The sequence below is a fragment of the Chroicocephalus ridibundus genome, chromosome 2, assembly GCF_963924245.1.
Source record: "Chroicocephalus ridibundus chromosome 2, bChrRid1.1, whole genome shotgun sequence".
NCBI classification, from domain to species: Eukaryota; Metazoa; Chordata; class Aves; order Charadriiformes; family Laridae; genus Chroicocephalus; species Chroicocephalus ridibundus.
In genome coordinates this window covers 114,060,964-114,077,561 of record NC_086285.1, presented here as the reverse complement: position 1 = coordinate 114,077,561, position 16,598 = coordinate 114,060,964, and the positions used below count along the sequence as shown (strand labels likewise).

Below are 16,598 nucleotides of genomic sequence, written 5' to 3'. Positions count from 1 at the left end.
GAATATAGAAAGATCTCATTCTTTTAGCGTTAACATTGTGTCATTAATCCATTAGCTGATGTCCTGCTCTGCCACTTCTTCATTTCTATGTAATATCCAGGCTCCTTGATCAATTTGCATGTGCATATTATTTCACATCCATAAATAAGAGCTGTACAACTTGCTATAGTTACACACACGAACATTATGACATTTGAAGAGTGTCCACACCTCATGGACGCTCTCCAGGGCATAGTCACAGCATTGCAAGAGTTTATGGGCCACTAGAAAATACTGAACTAGAATATCACTTACTTGCAATCAGTTTTTTCTTAGTATGTGTGATGTACTTTTTTTAATTTGTAAACCCCTGAAGACATTGCAGTGTTATGTGCAGATCTCTATGTTGTGATTTTAAATCCATGAACTGTACATTTGTTTTTCTTCCCTTTTGCAAACTGTGCATCCCTAGGAATTTGCAGAGAACAGAATGAAAACCACTGCTCTAGGATGCAGCATCTTATATAATAAACATAAATTGGGAGTTGAATACAGGAGAATGGGCAATCGAATATCTTACCATTCATATATGGATTTAGATCTGAGGAAATCTTCCTGTTCTTTAAGAGCACATTATTTCTCAAAGTATTTTTTTTTTTTAGTTAATATTATATTTTGTGTAGATACTGATCTTCTTCAGGGCTATTGAGGAAAAAACCTGTGGTGTGCAAGTCCTGCATTTCTTTGGAAGTAGAAATGGCTCTTGCACCAAGACTGCCTCTTTTTCTGTTATTCCATTCCTTTTAATTTCAGTACAGTGTTTTATCATATTATATCCAGCAACTCTGAACGTAGTAGAATGATAACAGAGTGTAGCATTTCTTGAAAAAATACTTGAATCTCAAAATTATTTAGTGGAAATGACATAACACATTCATCCCATGTAGATTTTAAGAACTAGTAAAGTCCCTGTTAGGTGGGAGTCTGCCTTCCTGTCTTCTTGGGAATCCAAGTGAACTGGTCATTTAGACCTTGCTAGATCTATTCTTTACCTAATTTGTGAAAACTAGGTAATAGCATTGTGTCATATCCTATAATAAGAAAAATAACAAGTTTGTTTCTTCTTTGCACCCTGCCTTACGTAGCAGGAAGGAACCAAGTGGAATCTGATGGTTCAGGTACCATCACTGACTTTGCTGGAGCTGAAAACGTGCTGTAATGAATCTTTCCATTCTAGTCAGAAGCAGACCTACAATTTGCAAGCAGTAGCGAGCTTTCTTTGAATATCAGGGAGTCAGGCATAGCCTTTCAGAAATGCTACTACTGATCCTGATAGGATGGGCTGTGTCATCTCACATGTTGTTGGTTTGCATGTGTTTATACTCCTGGCATTTCCTTTTGTTTCTTCATTGTTGATCTGTACTTCCATACTGTTGTGCATCAGTATTTTCTTTCGCTGCAACAGATTGAAAAGAGAGGATCAGTCAGCTCTGCCATGGCTTTCAGTTTTGAATATTTCCTTCAGATTCCCTCTAACCTCGTTCTTTTTCAGACTAAATTATTTTAGACGGTTTTGCTTTCTTTAATTCCTTTTAATCTGTGACAAGACTTTACTGCGTTTTCCGTGCTTTCCAGTTGTTTTATAAATGGGCCTTGGCAACCTGAAAACTGGTGAGTTAAATGGTGTAATATTGGCTTATAAAAGCAGCTCGCTTGCTGTACCAAGATACTTTTATCTTGTATTTATGAACTCATCCTTTTTCTGTGTTCTTTTTAAAAAGAAATTAAGCAAAGAATAGAAAGCTGATTAAGAAGCTTTGAAATGGTCTTTGGATTGTTCCAAGTATCATAAATGTAAATTCATGGAAAGTATGTTTTCTGGCTTGGTACCAAAATATATTGCCATAGTTTCAGCAAAATTTGTTGAAATAGAAAACACTGTTAATAGAAAACACAGTTCTTCAGACAATGAAAATCTTATTTTATGATATAATGGCACATTTTAGCCTGCAATAATAGATAAGATTGTTCAGTTCTTATGATTCACTACTATGCATAGGTTTTCAAGGTCATATTATTTGGTTTGGACTAACTTTGGCTCACAGTTGTGCTTGTTTGCAATCTGGTCACATTTTATTAAGTCTTTGGTAATTCATCTGACTTCCCACTCAGGTAAGTTGAACAGGTGAACAGAAATGTATTTATTAAGAAGTCTTACAATAATTTATATTCTACTTCTGGTATTTTTTGAAAAAAAAAACCAAACTTGGCTTTCTAAGGTGGTGGGAGCACATCTGCTACAGTTTGGCACTGAGAAACTGCCAATCTGACTGAAACAAATACTTTTAGAATCAACTGCTAGTTGTTATCTATTTTTATACCATATAAGGTGATCATTTTGCATACCGTGTATGATATCTAACCTTTAATTATAATTGCTGTGTCCTTGTGGTTGTTACAAATTTCTAATTATGAAATTGCAATGACATCAAAGAAAAAAATGCTCAGACAAAGAAATCTTTAAATTAGTTAAGTCAAAAAAATCAGCAGCAACGATCTTTCATCTTGACCTAATTTAGTTGAAATTCTATGCCTGATGTGAAGATTAATAACAGGTGGCCTTTTAGGGAGCACTCAGCTTGAGCCTAATGTTCTAGTTGTTCTTTTATTATCCCAAACCTCTATAACTAAAGGATTTTTTCACCCTGCCCTTTGTTCACAATATGGGACTGTAATTGAGTTCATATTTCTCACCCAACCTTTCAGCTGTAATTAATATTTTATTATATCAGATTTTATCACTAAATAGCCTAGCAGCAGGGTATTGAGCCACACACACGCTCCCACACGCGTACACACAGAAAAGCGATAGTGACTTATTGATGCCAAGCAAGTTCTATGTAATGAGTTATGGTTGAGAGAATACAAAATACATTCATGGTACCCAGCTAATATTCGAAAGCAATTTAGGACTGATCTTATCTTGATCAAACCAGGACAAAGAGAAATTAAACTTACAAGCCTGAAATATTCAACGCTGTGTTATTATATCAAACATGTGGCATCTAACAAAATTGTCTGTGCAAGACCAGCTATTATCTGTTTTCATTACTGTATTTTATGAGGAAGAACAGTTTAGGTCATATGCTTTTTGTACTAAGAGTTACACACTGTTGTCTGAGCTTTGCTAAGCATGAACACCTCCACAGCATGACAGATGTAAAAATCAGAGCATTTAAGTTGCTACACTATTTGTTCTTTCAACTGGAATAAACCAAAATCCCTTCCTTCACTGTGTATTGAGGGTTTTTTTCTTACTCTAAAGTATTATGGTGGAAAGAGGGTGTTTCTAATACAAATTTTGAAAGATGGAGGCAGTCTTATCGTATAAATAACAGCAAACAAGATAGGAGAGAAATGTTTCCTAAACCTAGGTAACTTTGATGATCGGTGGTTTTCATTATAAAAGCCTCCCACGTAATGTGGGACTAACTGGCATTGCTGTTCCTGGCAGGATTGTACAGAATTCTCCCTTCCCTTCTGCCTCTCCCTCTCTCTCTCTCCCACTTTTCCTCTGCATCCCTCTCTCTCATCCACACCTCCCTCTCACCCTCTTCCTCCTTCCCTCCCTGCTTTGAGTAGGTGATTGCTGGAAAAATATACTCAAATTAAGACAGAGGTCACTATCAGAATAGTGTAGAGAAGCTCTGTACTTGAAATGGTTTGTTAACTCTTTATTTGTTTGTACACAAGAAAGTCACCCAGATAAGGAGTAGGCCCGTGTTCCCCAAGGGAGAGCTCTGTTGTAGAGAAGAAGAGGAGCTAAGCCTCTTCACATGGCCAGGAGAGGAATTACAGTGTCTTTCTGGTTCGGCTAGGGACAATCTGTGTAGCTTTCTGCAAATCAATATATCATGCTCTCTCTGTTCCTATCTCTGAAATGAAAATAAATGGAAATATAATTTTCCTCTCTAAAGGAAAAAAGGAAAAGATACCTATGTGTGGTTGTGAACACCATGGTGAGGAATGTCATAACAAGCAACTGTATGTGTAGCTTACTGTCTGGAGAGAATTATTTCTTTTTTTTACTCACCTCTTCCATGATGCCCACCAGAAGATCTCAAAATAGTTGCGTTGTGGAATATTTTGTGGAATTATTATCCTCACAATCCATCCCTGGTTTTCATTCATTTTAAAGCCACGTTGTGAGCAGACTACGAAGGAAGTAGGAGATATCCCAATTTTATTCTGCTCTGTAGTGAAGTCAGTCTCAAACCCCTGGAGAATCTGAAGCCTTAGGTTAGTTCTGTTTAGACCAGCATCATTTAAGTTAGTGATACTGCTACTTGGGCTTTAAATTAAGAGCGTAAAGCCTTGTGGAGTGAGATCAATAGTATCTGGTGTCTAGAGGGACTGAGTCCTTATACCCAGTAGGAATAAAACTTGTTCACTGCTAAAATGAAGAAAGGAAGTACTCCTTGGCTTGTGTGTGCAATACAACATATCCAAGATAAAAAATAAACTTTCTAGAACATAACTAAGTTAAAGTTTGTTTATACCTGCTTTTTTCCTAGTTTCCTCAGAAAACAAGGCTTACCTTGTTTTTACCACCTGTCCGTATGTTCCTTCCTTCCCTCACTAATATTGAACCTATCGGCGATTTTCAAGCACGTATGAAATGGTTTAAATGTTTCATAAATAGTAAGTTTCTCCCACATTTTGGAATCTCTGGGTACAGAGGAAAGACCCAGATTAGCATTTAAGCTGAAGATAGGCTATGGTACCATATGAACTAGTTCATTTCATTTGGTTCATCAGTAGAGAGCTACAATTCACACACCAGCAAGCCCATATGTAGCCCAGCAGCAGCCACAGCCACAGCATGTGTTGCCTCCTTTCCGGCCAATATTTGGGAGATGCTAAAAGGAGCTGAGCATATTGAGGGTGGGAGCTGGGTATCACAGATGACGTGTGGAATGTAGACGGGATTCTCGCTGTAAAACTTGTAGTGTGTTAGTCTATTTACAAAGCTTTGAAGCATCTTCTGTTTCAAATGGGATTTAAAGAACCCAGTACCAGATCAATGTAAATGGGATGTTGTTGTCCCATATACATGAAAGAGAGATCAGCAGAGAAGTTTTATGTTTGCCAAAAATATAAAGGTGACATACCTATTAGAAAGAGTATCAGTTATGTATACCAGAGTTATTTGTGGAAGAAGCCAAGTATCAGCTGATAGAGCAGTTAAAAGAATACTCAATAGATGTTCGTGAGTGTAAAGAGCAGTCATTTTTGGATAAACATATTCCCCTGCACCCTCGTCTTATATAAGTATATGGTAGTATATGATTCTCTGCCCCTGACGTAGTGTGCTTAGAGTCTCTAAAACAGTGAATTCGTATACTAGGAAATAAGGCAAAAAATTAAATACACTGCGTCATTGGGACTAGGTGGCATCCATCTGGCCACTGGAAGGTGGAAGGAGCATGCATCATTGTCTCCTTTTCCTTTCTTGCAGATTTTCTTCTAAGACTTTTGGGAGCCCAGGCTCTGATATTTCCCTTAAATCCTAGAGAGTCTAAACTCACAAAAGAGAAGTGTATCAGTTCTTCTGTGTTTGGAAAAAAGCATTTAAATGCATGATGGACTTACGGTGTCCGTTCCCTTACCGCTTTCAGAACCCATCTGACTCTTCTGCAATTAAGATACTACGTAGCAACTGTTTTTCTTCTCAAAGGAACTGAATGCATAGTCATATCCTCCCCTGGTGACCGTCCTTAGGGGAAAGAACAAGCAAAATATCTTTGACTTCCAGTGACGTAATGCTCCGCATATGAGAACTGTTGGGATTTCTGATATAAATCCATAGGAATGCTAAGGAGAGGTTTGCTTGGATGTATTTTTCCCAGAAAATCCCCTTTGTAAATACTGACTTCTAAGACTTTAAGACTATCCATATGAAAGAGTTGGGCAGTCACAAAGCAGCTTAGAAGTTTTACATTAAAAACCAGATACTGTTCCCCAATGGACTTGGGTCTGTGAAGATAAAGCTTATTACGACACCTGAGAGTTTACATTTGGCAGTATCTCTGGGGGCTAACCTAAGCTGTCTTATCTCCTCCTTTACAGCTGTTTAGGTATTTCTGCTTTGATTGATCTCAGAAATAGGGCTCCTTGCATGACAACGGAGGTACAGTATAATATTAGTCCCTCTCGTGTTCACTCCAGGTCTGATTCCAAAAGATTTGTGGCTTTCTCCAATTTGACTTTTCCCATGGGCTGGAAGTTTCAGGTGCCAGTAATAATGTTTCCTGAGAAGAAAAACAGACCTTGCCTTGGAGAATCTAACCGGACTTACCTCTTGACTTACAAAGCCAGTAAATAAAACCAGGTGTGGAGGCAGAATCATTCCATTCAAGCTTCGACAAGCTGCTAGCTTGTTGTATTTTCTTCCCTTTCTTCCACTTTGGAAGCATTAACTGTCCCGCAAACTTAGAAACCAGACAAAGACTGTGGAACTTTTGTTTGTATAAAACCTCCTGACTGCAAGCATAGATGGAAACAAAAATGAGGATTAAAGACTGCCTTCACTCGCAAAAAGAAAAGGCAGTACACCTTTAACACTGGTGTGTCAAGCACTTAGATGTGAACAGTTGCAAGAATTTTGATTGCTTCTGTGTTGCCAGTATGATTTGCAACATCACCTAGTTCACATTTTTTCCCCTTTATAAATTAGATCTTAATGCATTGTTGTTGGCATTGGTACAGCAGCCTTGATTTGGAGGTTTTCTTTGGTCTGGGTTTTTTCTTTATTGTCAGTTCTATATTTTCATATCTGAATTTTACATCCATGTAAGGGTTTTCTTTTAAGATACTTCATTTTTTTCTGATTTTGGAAGGTATAGCTGGCAAGGCTGTATTTTGTTTAAAACCCAGAAAATCTCTGATCTCCCAAATAAAATCTTCCTGAAATAGAGGGGGCTACCTTGAACAGGCTTCTCCTTCGTTAGTAGGCATACTCATTTGTTCTTTTGCTAATCAAATCTCCCTAGTCTTAATTCTACTTCATAAACTTCATAAAGTTTATGGAGTCATTGACCTAATCTCTGTCCCACCTGTAACATTGCCAAGTCACTGTCAGAAAAAAAAAAAAACAGAACCATAAAAATTCCAAACTCATACAGATAACTTCATTTCTCATGCTTGGACAAGAAAAGTCACCCCTCCCAAATAAGGTACCCATTTTGTGTTCGTTCAGACTGCCCTTGTCCAGAGACCATAGCCTGCCTAGGAACAATTATTACTGCATCTGGTTCTTTCAGCCTATAAATGCCGATCTTGAATAGAGCGACGGTCTCTGTGTGATATGCAGACAATACAGAGTTGAACAGTGTCTGCTTCCCCCTTTGACAAAACGTGTAAAATTCTGCAGTGGTCAGAGGGACAGGACCACTGTTCAGCTGGTTCCCTGGCTTCACATCTGTACTGAAAATGACTGCACATGGAGTATCTTTTTTTCAGTAGATATTATGTGTTGGTAGAACTCCTGACGCACTGGCAAAGCCTATGTAGCTATTACGGTGAGACACCTGATAAATTGGGGGAGTGTCATTATCGCCTTTGTTTAATGCCACCTATAATAAATATACAGACTCATGCTCAGTAGTAGGACAGTTAGTGGCAATTTGTTGTAGCCTTCTTCTGTTTGCCTGCTAACTATAAATTATTCATTCCTGTCCTTTAAAGAGTAATTTCCCTCTTCCATTTCAAGATACGGTTTACATATAGTTTCTAGTACTGTAAAATTTTAAGTTACAGGATAGATTTCAAGAATCTAGTGCAATATGAGGGCAGGAAGAACTAGACCAAAACTCCAATGTTCATCCATATAGATGTTATGAAGATGTCAGAAACAACTGATGACAGAGTTGAAGAGGAAGTTATGTTGCAGATTATATTAAAAAATTGTCCAAAGATTGTGTCTTTTTAAAGGAACACTGTTAAATAATAAACTCTTCACTTGACATATGATGAGCATATATGAAGCTTTGGATGGAAAACACGAACAAAACAACTGATATGTTTAAAAAGTGCTTATGCCTTGCATGGCAGTACAGTAGAATAATGTTCAGTGTCTACACAAGTATTGGTGAAATTGTGGGGACCCTTTAGACTTTATGTTTGAGCAATCGACTTCTTTGTGGACATAAAACTGAGATAACAAGGCGGGGTTTGGGTTTCTTAATTTTGCCATCTATTGGAACTTTGGTATTTTAGTAGAAGAATGCAGTGAAGTGATTCTAGCATACAGATAAAGTAAGGCTATGGGAATAAGTAACTGAAATAATGGTCAATATGTAGATTAAAGATTATTCTATTGTTTGAATGTTTGGCATTAAAACAAAGCAAGTCGAGATACAGAAACAGGTCTATAAAAAGTACCAGTCATACATGTTTATAATAAAACATAAGACTAAGAGGAGACTTACTACAACAAGCAGAAATCTTCTAATTAGACTCTACAGTCTGCAAAAACAGCCCAGCAGTTTTCAGAGGTGCTCAGCATATTGTTAGCGGAGCTGAACAGCTTTGCAGGGTGTGTACGTTTCCCAGGGAAAAAAAAAAACAAACAACCTATTTTTTCAAGGATAATAGAAAAAGTGGTCTTGAAGAGGTTTTAGTTTTGAACCACTGAAGCAGGTTAGAGGGAATAAGAAACTTCCCCGTTCTCATTTTACAGCTGGAGAACTGAGGCACAAAATATTTAATTGACTTGCCTAGGATCACACACAACAGTTGTATGAAGACTAATAAATAAATCCAGATAATCTTCGTCTAGATTCAGGTCCTTAGGCCATCTTTCTTCTGTAATAAATTTTTAAAACTTCTTTATGACTTCAACAAACTGCTTCCAGTTAGGTGGAGCATCAAGACTATATAAGAGAGAGCTGACATTTCAATAATGAAGTAATCAAGCTTGTTTTCTCTTTGTTTTTTATTTGGAATTACTTTTGATGGACATGTAATTATAAATTCACAAGTTTCAATTGATAAATACCTAGATTGTACATGTTAAGGACTGCTGTATTAAGAATCCTGAAGTCCATGCTTGTATCCTATAGGCCCTTCTTGGAAAATTATTTTGTCTCTTTGAATGAGGCTTTGATTAATTAAAATTTGATTTATTGCATTCCAGTAATGTGGAATAATGCCCTGACTCAGCAAGTTACTAAAACCCATCATTTCATGGACTTAAGAATAGATATACACTGAAGTCTTCTTTTGAAATGTTTGAACGGTTTGGTTCATTTGTTTAAATATTCTTAGCATCTTTGATTACTGTGTTAACATGTTTTCTTTCATCTTTCATGTCTTTTTTCAACTCTGAAAGAAATCAGTATATTTAGCAGACATTGACAGACCATTTTAATTTAAGCAGCCCAATTTCAGTAAATATCTGAGAAGCCTGGTATGTCTAATTTCTAACCAAAATTACGGTCCTTATTATGTTCAGAGCAGTATCTCTGCGTAGTCATTTAAATTTGGAGCTGTTTTGGAATTGTTAAAATAAAAAATAGCTTAAAAATTACATCAATTTTTTCTTTTCCCAGACATCTTTTTTAATCCCCAAATTTGAAATATTTGAATCATAAGTTAAAAATAATTCCCATGTGTTCCTTTCTTGATGCAACAGTAAGTTTCGATCTATATAAAAGCAGATTTTGTGTTCAATTTCCAAGGCATTGGAATTTGATAGTGGAACTGCTTAGCGTGAATGAAACTTAAATTACATTTCTTTCCTTCAGAAAGATCAATTTAAGCTTTACCAATAGCCAATATGCTTTCCATACCTTTCACTGTAGTGTAGATTTTATTTTTTTGGATTACAGGTGGGAAGACTTCATTCTCTGAAATGTAGAGGTGTGGAAAAGGAATAATGCAACTTCAAACAAGCAGGAAATCTGACTTATACCTAAGAGGAATAATAGAGTCCCGGTACACTGCTAGCTCAATTCACTAAGCTTGAACCCTTTTCAGCGCAGGCAATTCAGCTGTTACATATTAAAGAAAGCAATTTTAACAGTAAGAATTAGAGGAGGCTTTTGGATTATAATTGTAATTGGGGTAATTGTGTAAAATTCATTAGCAAAATGATCTCATTTGTACAAATGTAAAACGTATCACTCATAAAGTTCTGTCATGTTTCCGTTGACCCAGGTGCTTATAAGGTGTTAATTTCATCAGAGAAACACCAGTGTGTGGAAATTGGGCAGCGGATGGGATTTAGTTATTTTTCATTAGCACTTGGACTTTGATAAAGGGGAACAGAAAAGAGCTGCTTGACCTTTCAGTGCTTAAATTATTAAAGAGCAAATAGATTTGAGGTTTAGATGCTTGCAAATCTAATCTGTCTCATGGAGAAAGGATGAAAAGACATTTTGAGTTTGAAATTGCTCCAGTCAACTTAGTTCTTTCTTTAATGTATCTGAAGATGAATAGATGGCAGGCATTTAAAATGTAATATACAAGGAATAGTGCTCATAGTATAACTAACATGAATTTGCCAGAGAAAAATGAGCATTTTAATTACAGGTTTGTTTCTAAAATATCTACAGTCTTTAGCTTTAATCACTGAGTGAAAAATGAAAAGAATATTTATTTAAACCAGTACTGAAACAGGTCGTATTACCTTGTCTGGTCTGAAGTTCCTCTTATATTCAGTCCTGCTGCAATAAAAAAGATAACAATACTCTCCTGAAGGCAACAGCCAAATAACTTAGTTTACTCTCCATTGAGCTTTAGTGAAAATGAGGGGGTTTTATCTTTGCTGCGGTATTAGGCAAGTGTGTCCAGCTTCACTACCTTGCAAGAACAGATGTTTACATCACCTTCTACTTCTTTTTCTAATACTCCATTTAAATTTGCAAATGGTATTTATTGTAGATTCATTGTAAATTAATAGAGGAGGCAACATTGCAGACGGTATTTATTGTAGATTCATTGTAAATTAATAGAGGAGGCAACATGCTTTCTTCAAAGTAGCTTGGAATCCCAGTCCTAAGCAACCGTGTTTTGTTCTAGAAAATTAACAGCTAAAATCATGTCAAACATTGATTTGGAAGAGAAAAAACAAGATTGTAATGACAGTGATTAATTTTTAAGCTTAGATATATTTCATGGCTGGTTTTTACAGATCCGTTCTCATGGGATCAAAGAAAGGTTGCCATGTATTGACCTTCATTTACTACTCAGCATGGAATTAATCAACTAATGAAAATCTTTCTGCTAGATGTGTAGACTTTGTTACACAGAACCGCAAAATGTACAGACAGTGGCCTTCAAGTGGACCCTCAAGACATTTGTTTGTCTTCGTGGCTGCACCAAATTTTACTTATACATGGTTTGATTCCTGCATGGGGTTCAGCATCAGATTAAAACATCTAAAATTTAGGTGTCTATTTGTAGATGTCTACATGTGACCCGAGTATTTAGTTATTACAGTCAGTGGAGCCTAGAAAGCAATTAAGTTGACCCAAAAGTAGACACCTCATCGCTGGTCAGGTCTTTAAGATTGTTACCTGTACAGAGCAGCTCTCCAGTGACTGTAATGGGAGCTTACAGGTGTATAAACATCTTCATGAAGACACTTAAAGTGCCTTAACATTAAACTAAACCTCCACTGTGGTGCAAATCTAAATTAGGCAGAAGAAGAGGTATTAACCATTCTCAGTGTTAACTTTCTGGGCGTTTTTTGTAAGCGTAGGAAGTGCAGCATCTCCTACTGGAGATTCTAGGTCTTGAAAACATAGTGACCGGGGTTTGCTGCACATGATCAGTAGGTCTGGTAAAAAAACAGTACGATGGCCAAGAGAATTGGCATTGCTCTGCCTCTTGGCGATACTCAGCTATGAAGGCTTTGCAGATCTAGCATCATGCTGACATAGAATCATGAAGTCATAGAATGGTTTGGGTTGTAAGGGACCTTTAAAGATCATCTAGTCCACCCCCCCTGCTGTGGGCATCTTCAACTAGATTAGATAGTTGCCCCATCCAACCTGATCTTGAACAGTTTCAGTGATGGGGCATCATTCAAGCACGCGGCATTATCTAAACGTGCAAAGGCAGCTTGAGTGTAGAAGCAGTAAGTTAGTTTGGTTGTGCAGCGAGTCAGTAAGGCTCCAGAGAGAGCAAGAGCTGGAGAGCTCTGTGCCAGCGCTCAAAGCAGGTGCAGGAGTTCACTGGCCATGAGCGGGCTTGGTGACTGCACAAAGTCATCTCTTTTATTTCTAAACCAGATTTGCCTTCAGAAGGGGAATAGCCGATGCTGTGCAGTGATACGACTAAGACAATAAGCCCTGTTGGGTCCAGACTGAGGGCTGCAGAGCTCAGCCCACGTATCCCTGTACTTTGGGCAGAGTCTTCTGTAACCATAATTATCTACCCACAGATGACATGTCAGAAGACTGTGTGGATATTTCATCTTTACGGAACACACCCTACCCAGAGGTTGCTGCTTTTTATGAATTATCACCTTGAAAGGTCATAAATTGTTATTAGATGTAATGTGCAAAAATGAGGACACATTGCCTTACCCTGACTTGCTTACCGGGATTCAAGATTCCAGGAGACAAATAGTGATTAAGAATCACTGTCCCCCAGTGAAGCAATAAACTTGTAAGCCAGTCCTCTTTAGAGACATGGACTTCCCACTTCACAAATTTGAAGGCACTGACTCAGGCTTTTACAGCAACTGCAAGGGTATAATGATTATGCTATTTGCATATACAGCAGAAATCACAATTTCTTTGTTCCCACTTGAATGTCCATAGCACCTTTACAGGCTAAAGGGATGGACTGTTGCCTGTAGGGGGTTTATACAGCAAAGAATGCAAGTACAAACTGAATTGCTTTGCAGAATGCAGAAACACTTAAAACATGGTTATCTCTAAGATGTGTAAAAATGCTTTGCTGAGTGAGAGTAACGTTCATTAAAAAGTGTTTTATTCTTGCGCAGTAACAGTCAATGTTCCAGCGAAATTTTAAAAGACTGTGATTTACCTGTGTGTGCTTTTATAAATAGTTACAATGTCAACAGTTAAGAAAATAGTATTCCTTGTCTCTTTGTAGTTTATTTCTTCATTTTCATCTTACTACTCATTTCATTTCATTTAGACAGGTTAGAGGATGGAATCTATAACTTTATACTTACTTCGGTGAACAAAATAGTACTTAATTCTACATTTTAGCACTAATCAAGCAAGCTTTTTTTGTGCAAGAGTTTGAACAAGAAGGTGTTCTGTGCATTTGCTGTACAAAAAGCTCTGGTGTGTATGGCTAATTTTGTTTTTCCAAAACAAAATTAATGTCTTGGAAGGCATGAATCTGTTCCACAAATTCTTACACCTGAATTTCATAATGACATTTTACTCCCATGCCCTTTGCTTTTAACAGTTCTTTTTTTCCATAAATACGGGTATGCTATTCTGGTTTCAGAATGAGTTGACTGCCCGAGTCTTAAAATAACCCATGATTTCTTTTCTTCTTTCCTTTCTACTCCTAGTGTTTATCAAATAGTTGTTGAAGAAGAACGCCCACGGAGAACCAAAAAGACAACTGAAATCCTGAAGTGCTACCCAGTGCCCATTCATTTCCAGAATGCCTCGCTTTTGAATTCCCAGTACTACTTTGCTGCAGAGTTTCCAGCCAATGGTTTACAAGCTGCTCAGCCTTTTACTATTGGTGATAACAAAACCTACAGTGGTTTCTGGAATGCTCCTCTTCTGCCTCATAAGAGCTACAGCATCTATTTTCAAGCCGCTAGCAGAGCCAATGGGGTAAGTCTTAGGACAGGTGTGATTTTATACAGTATTTGTGTGCAAACAGATGATCAGCACCAACTAGCAAGATGCCCAATTCAGTTGCTAATGAAAAAATTAAATAACCGTGAAATTTAACACTCAGAGTTTAAAAAATAACAGTTTTCCTTACAGAATATTGCTTAATGATTAAAGGTTACAGGAAAGAGGAAGGGAAAACAGTGCATTTTGTCAATAGAGAGCAGGCAAAGTAGTGCGTTACCATTCTGTCTTCTTATCTAAGAGCTGCCCAATGAGTGTGTTTGACTGGCTTGCTTGCTTGCTTTTTTTGTTTTGTTTTTGTTTTGCTGCTTTGAAGAGGAGAGTTTTGTGATTTCTTTTGCTAAGTTTAAGCCAAACTTGATTGTGGATTTTAGCACATCTGTCTTGGCCTGTCCAGTCGCATTACCTTAGTTTGTAATGTCTTGAACTCCTGTTTTCTCATTTGGTTGCCCTGACTGAATTAGAAACTTTTTTTTTTTTGCCTTTCTGCAAACGGTAAAAGAAAAATAAGTAGATGGAACTGAAATGAAAAGTGTGTAAGAAGGTCTTCGCAGATCATGTTTCATCGGGCTAATTCTTCCTGGAATTGTTTTTCATTTCCTGGACAGACCTACCCAGAGCCCTTCCATTCTTGATAAGCTTTGGCTGTCTGTGCTGACAGCCTGGAAATGTTTTCTGCCAGAAACCATAATGGTCCCTCTTTCACAGTGCACTGACAGTGCAGAAATGTGAAACACCATTGATTATTTTTTCTTTCTAAAATTGTCTAGCATGATGCCTCGAACTATACTATTTGTAAGAAAAAAAAAAAGTCTCCCAAGGTCATTATGTTGCCAAAGTAAAAAAGCTGAACGCTTGCCTGTGCTCTTGTGAATATCTTTCACGTATTTTCTACTTTCAGAGAAATCTTAAGTGAAATGTTTATGTACACTACCCAAGCAGCGTTTGTCCATATTATGAAAGCACGTTGGAGTTGCTTAATAAGCAGTTAAATATGTAATGAGGCACATTAAATGAACACTTCTCTGACATTCTATCAGTACTTTTAAGAATAGAATCGTGGATTATTTTCTTTCCTTAGAAACACAGGATGTGACCTTTTTCCTCTTTATTTGACACAGGAAACCAAAATCGACTGCGTCAGGGTAGCCACAAAAGGTACGTTCATATTATGTCTTGTATTTCAGCCTGCTGACCTTTCCCTCACATGGTCTTTGCAAACTTCCAGAAGTGTTTATATTGCTAAAAGACATCACTAAACCTATTACAGAATTTTAAATGATTCATTTGCATCTCTGGCTGAGATTTAGGAGGTTTGTTTGTTTGTTTGTTTTTAATAATAAACATATTACTCATTTTTAGTTGTCTATTTGAACACATGTGTTTTGAAATATATTCTGTGGGTTTTTATATGATCTCACAAGAAATATTTTTTACTTTTCTATATATAGTAGAATTGTAAAATTGCCAATTGCGGAGTGCATACCAGCTGCTTATAAATCCATAGTGAAAAATTACCCCTTACTCGTAAGCAATTGTCTTATCTTAATTGCTTTATAAAAGAAAAGGGGGGAAGTCTTGTTCTTCATTTTCATGGTACAGATCAGCTGTATTTATTGGACTGTCAGCACATGATACTGCCATTTGTGAGACAAGTTTGTATAATTGAGACAGTGCTAGCTATAGCTTTGATTCCCAAACAGGAAAAGATAAACATGGTGCTGATATATTTAACTTTGGAGGCTAGGGTCTGTCTGTAGTTATCTTTGTAGTCTCACCTTTTTAGTACCTCTAGTTCATGGCAAATTCAAGGCCTGAAAATAAAGTGATGGGATAGTATGATTATTTGGAGACTGTGATAGAGGAAAAGGCAAGTGCTATAAGTAGGAATAGATAAAGCCACCTTGCAATTTGGACACCTGGTAAGAGTATGAAACAAAAAATACTTCATCCCTGTTCTTTGCCGGAGATCATGCATGGCCCATAGTGTCTATCCCTAATGTAACTGATTCCACCATGGTTTTCTTTGCATGTAGACTTCACAGTTCCACCACCACCACCACCACTAAATCTAAATACGATGGATGAGAATCTCATTAATTAAAAGTAACAGAAACATTAGCATACAATTACTTCTGTTGAAAGGCTGGATCCTCCCCCATGTGACAAATACAGTTTTTATGGTTCTTTGAACTGGTTCCTGGTTTTTAGTGTTGGGTTTTTTCCAAGCCAAAGGAAGTAGTTTTAACTCTAATTTACTGACTGCTTACTAAACCATAGAAGACTTTCAAATATCTAAACTAAAACCCAATAAAATAATAGACGAGAGATTAATTCCGGATTCAAGTGGAATCCCGTGTTGATGTTTTCCAGTAGCTTCAGTGATACTAGGAGTGGACTACATTACCTTGGAAATCATAATAGGCGATTAGAGGAATGGATTTTAAATTATTTGAAGATTTGTATTCCTAACCACTAATGGATGTTCAACTATTTCAATTACTTGACTGACTGAAAATTCTTACTCTCTCATTTGAGAAGTGAGGGTAACTTTATGGATTGGAATAGCTCCCATAGCAACAAGCTACTTTGAGCTAACCCATTTGGCAACGGACATGTGAGAAATGCAGCTTTTATTTTAAACAAATCTCCATACATTTCTGTTTTGAAAACATGTTTCAGAATTCTTCTTAATACCTTTGTGAAGCCAGTAAAATAATGTGAGGGATTGTTGTGAGGAGTTTGAAACCAGAGATGTCC

The 16,598-nt window shown here is 37.1% G+C and overlaps 1 protein-coding gene across 11 annotated transcripts in view; it reads left to right on the top strand.

Annotated features, from left to right (window-relative positions):
• The window catches only part of PTPRM (protein tyrosine phosphatase receptor type M), a 481,345-nt gene that overhangs the window by 283,693 nt on the left and 181,054 nt on the right, over positions 1 to 16,598 (top strand). For all 11 annotated transcript variants that reach the window (XM_063326582.1, XM_063326581.1, XM_063326579.1 and 8 more), the window contains exons 12-13: positions 13,541 to 13,814; positions 14,960 to 14,996. In XM_063326582.1, coding sequence (XP_063182652.1) covers positions 13,541 to 13,814; positions 14,960 to 14,996 — 311 coding nt within the window. The remainder of the gene's footprint in view (positions 1 to 13,540; positions 13,815 to 14,959; positions 14,997 to 16,598) is intronic.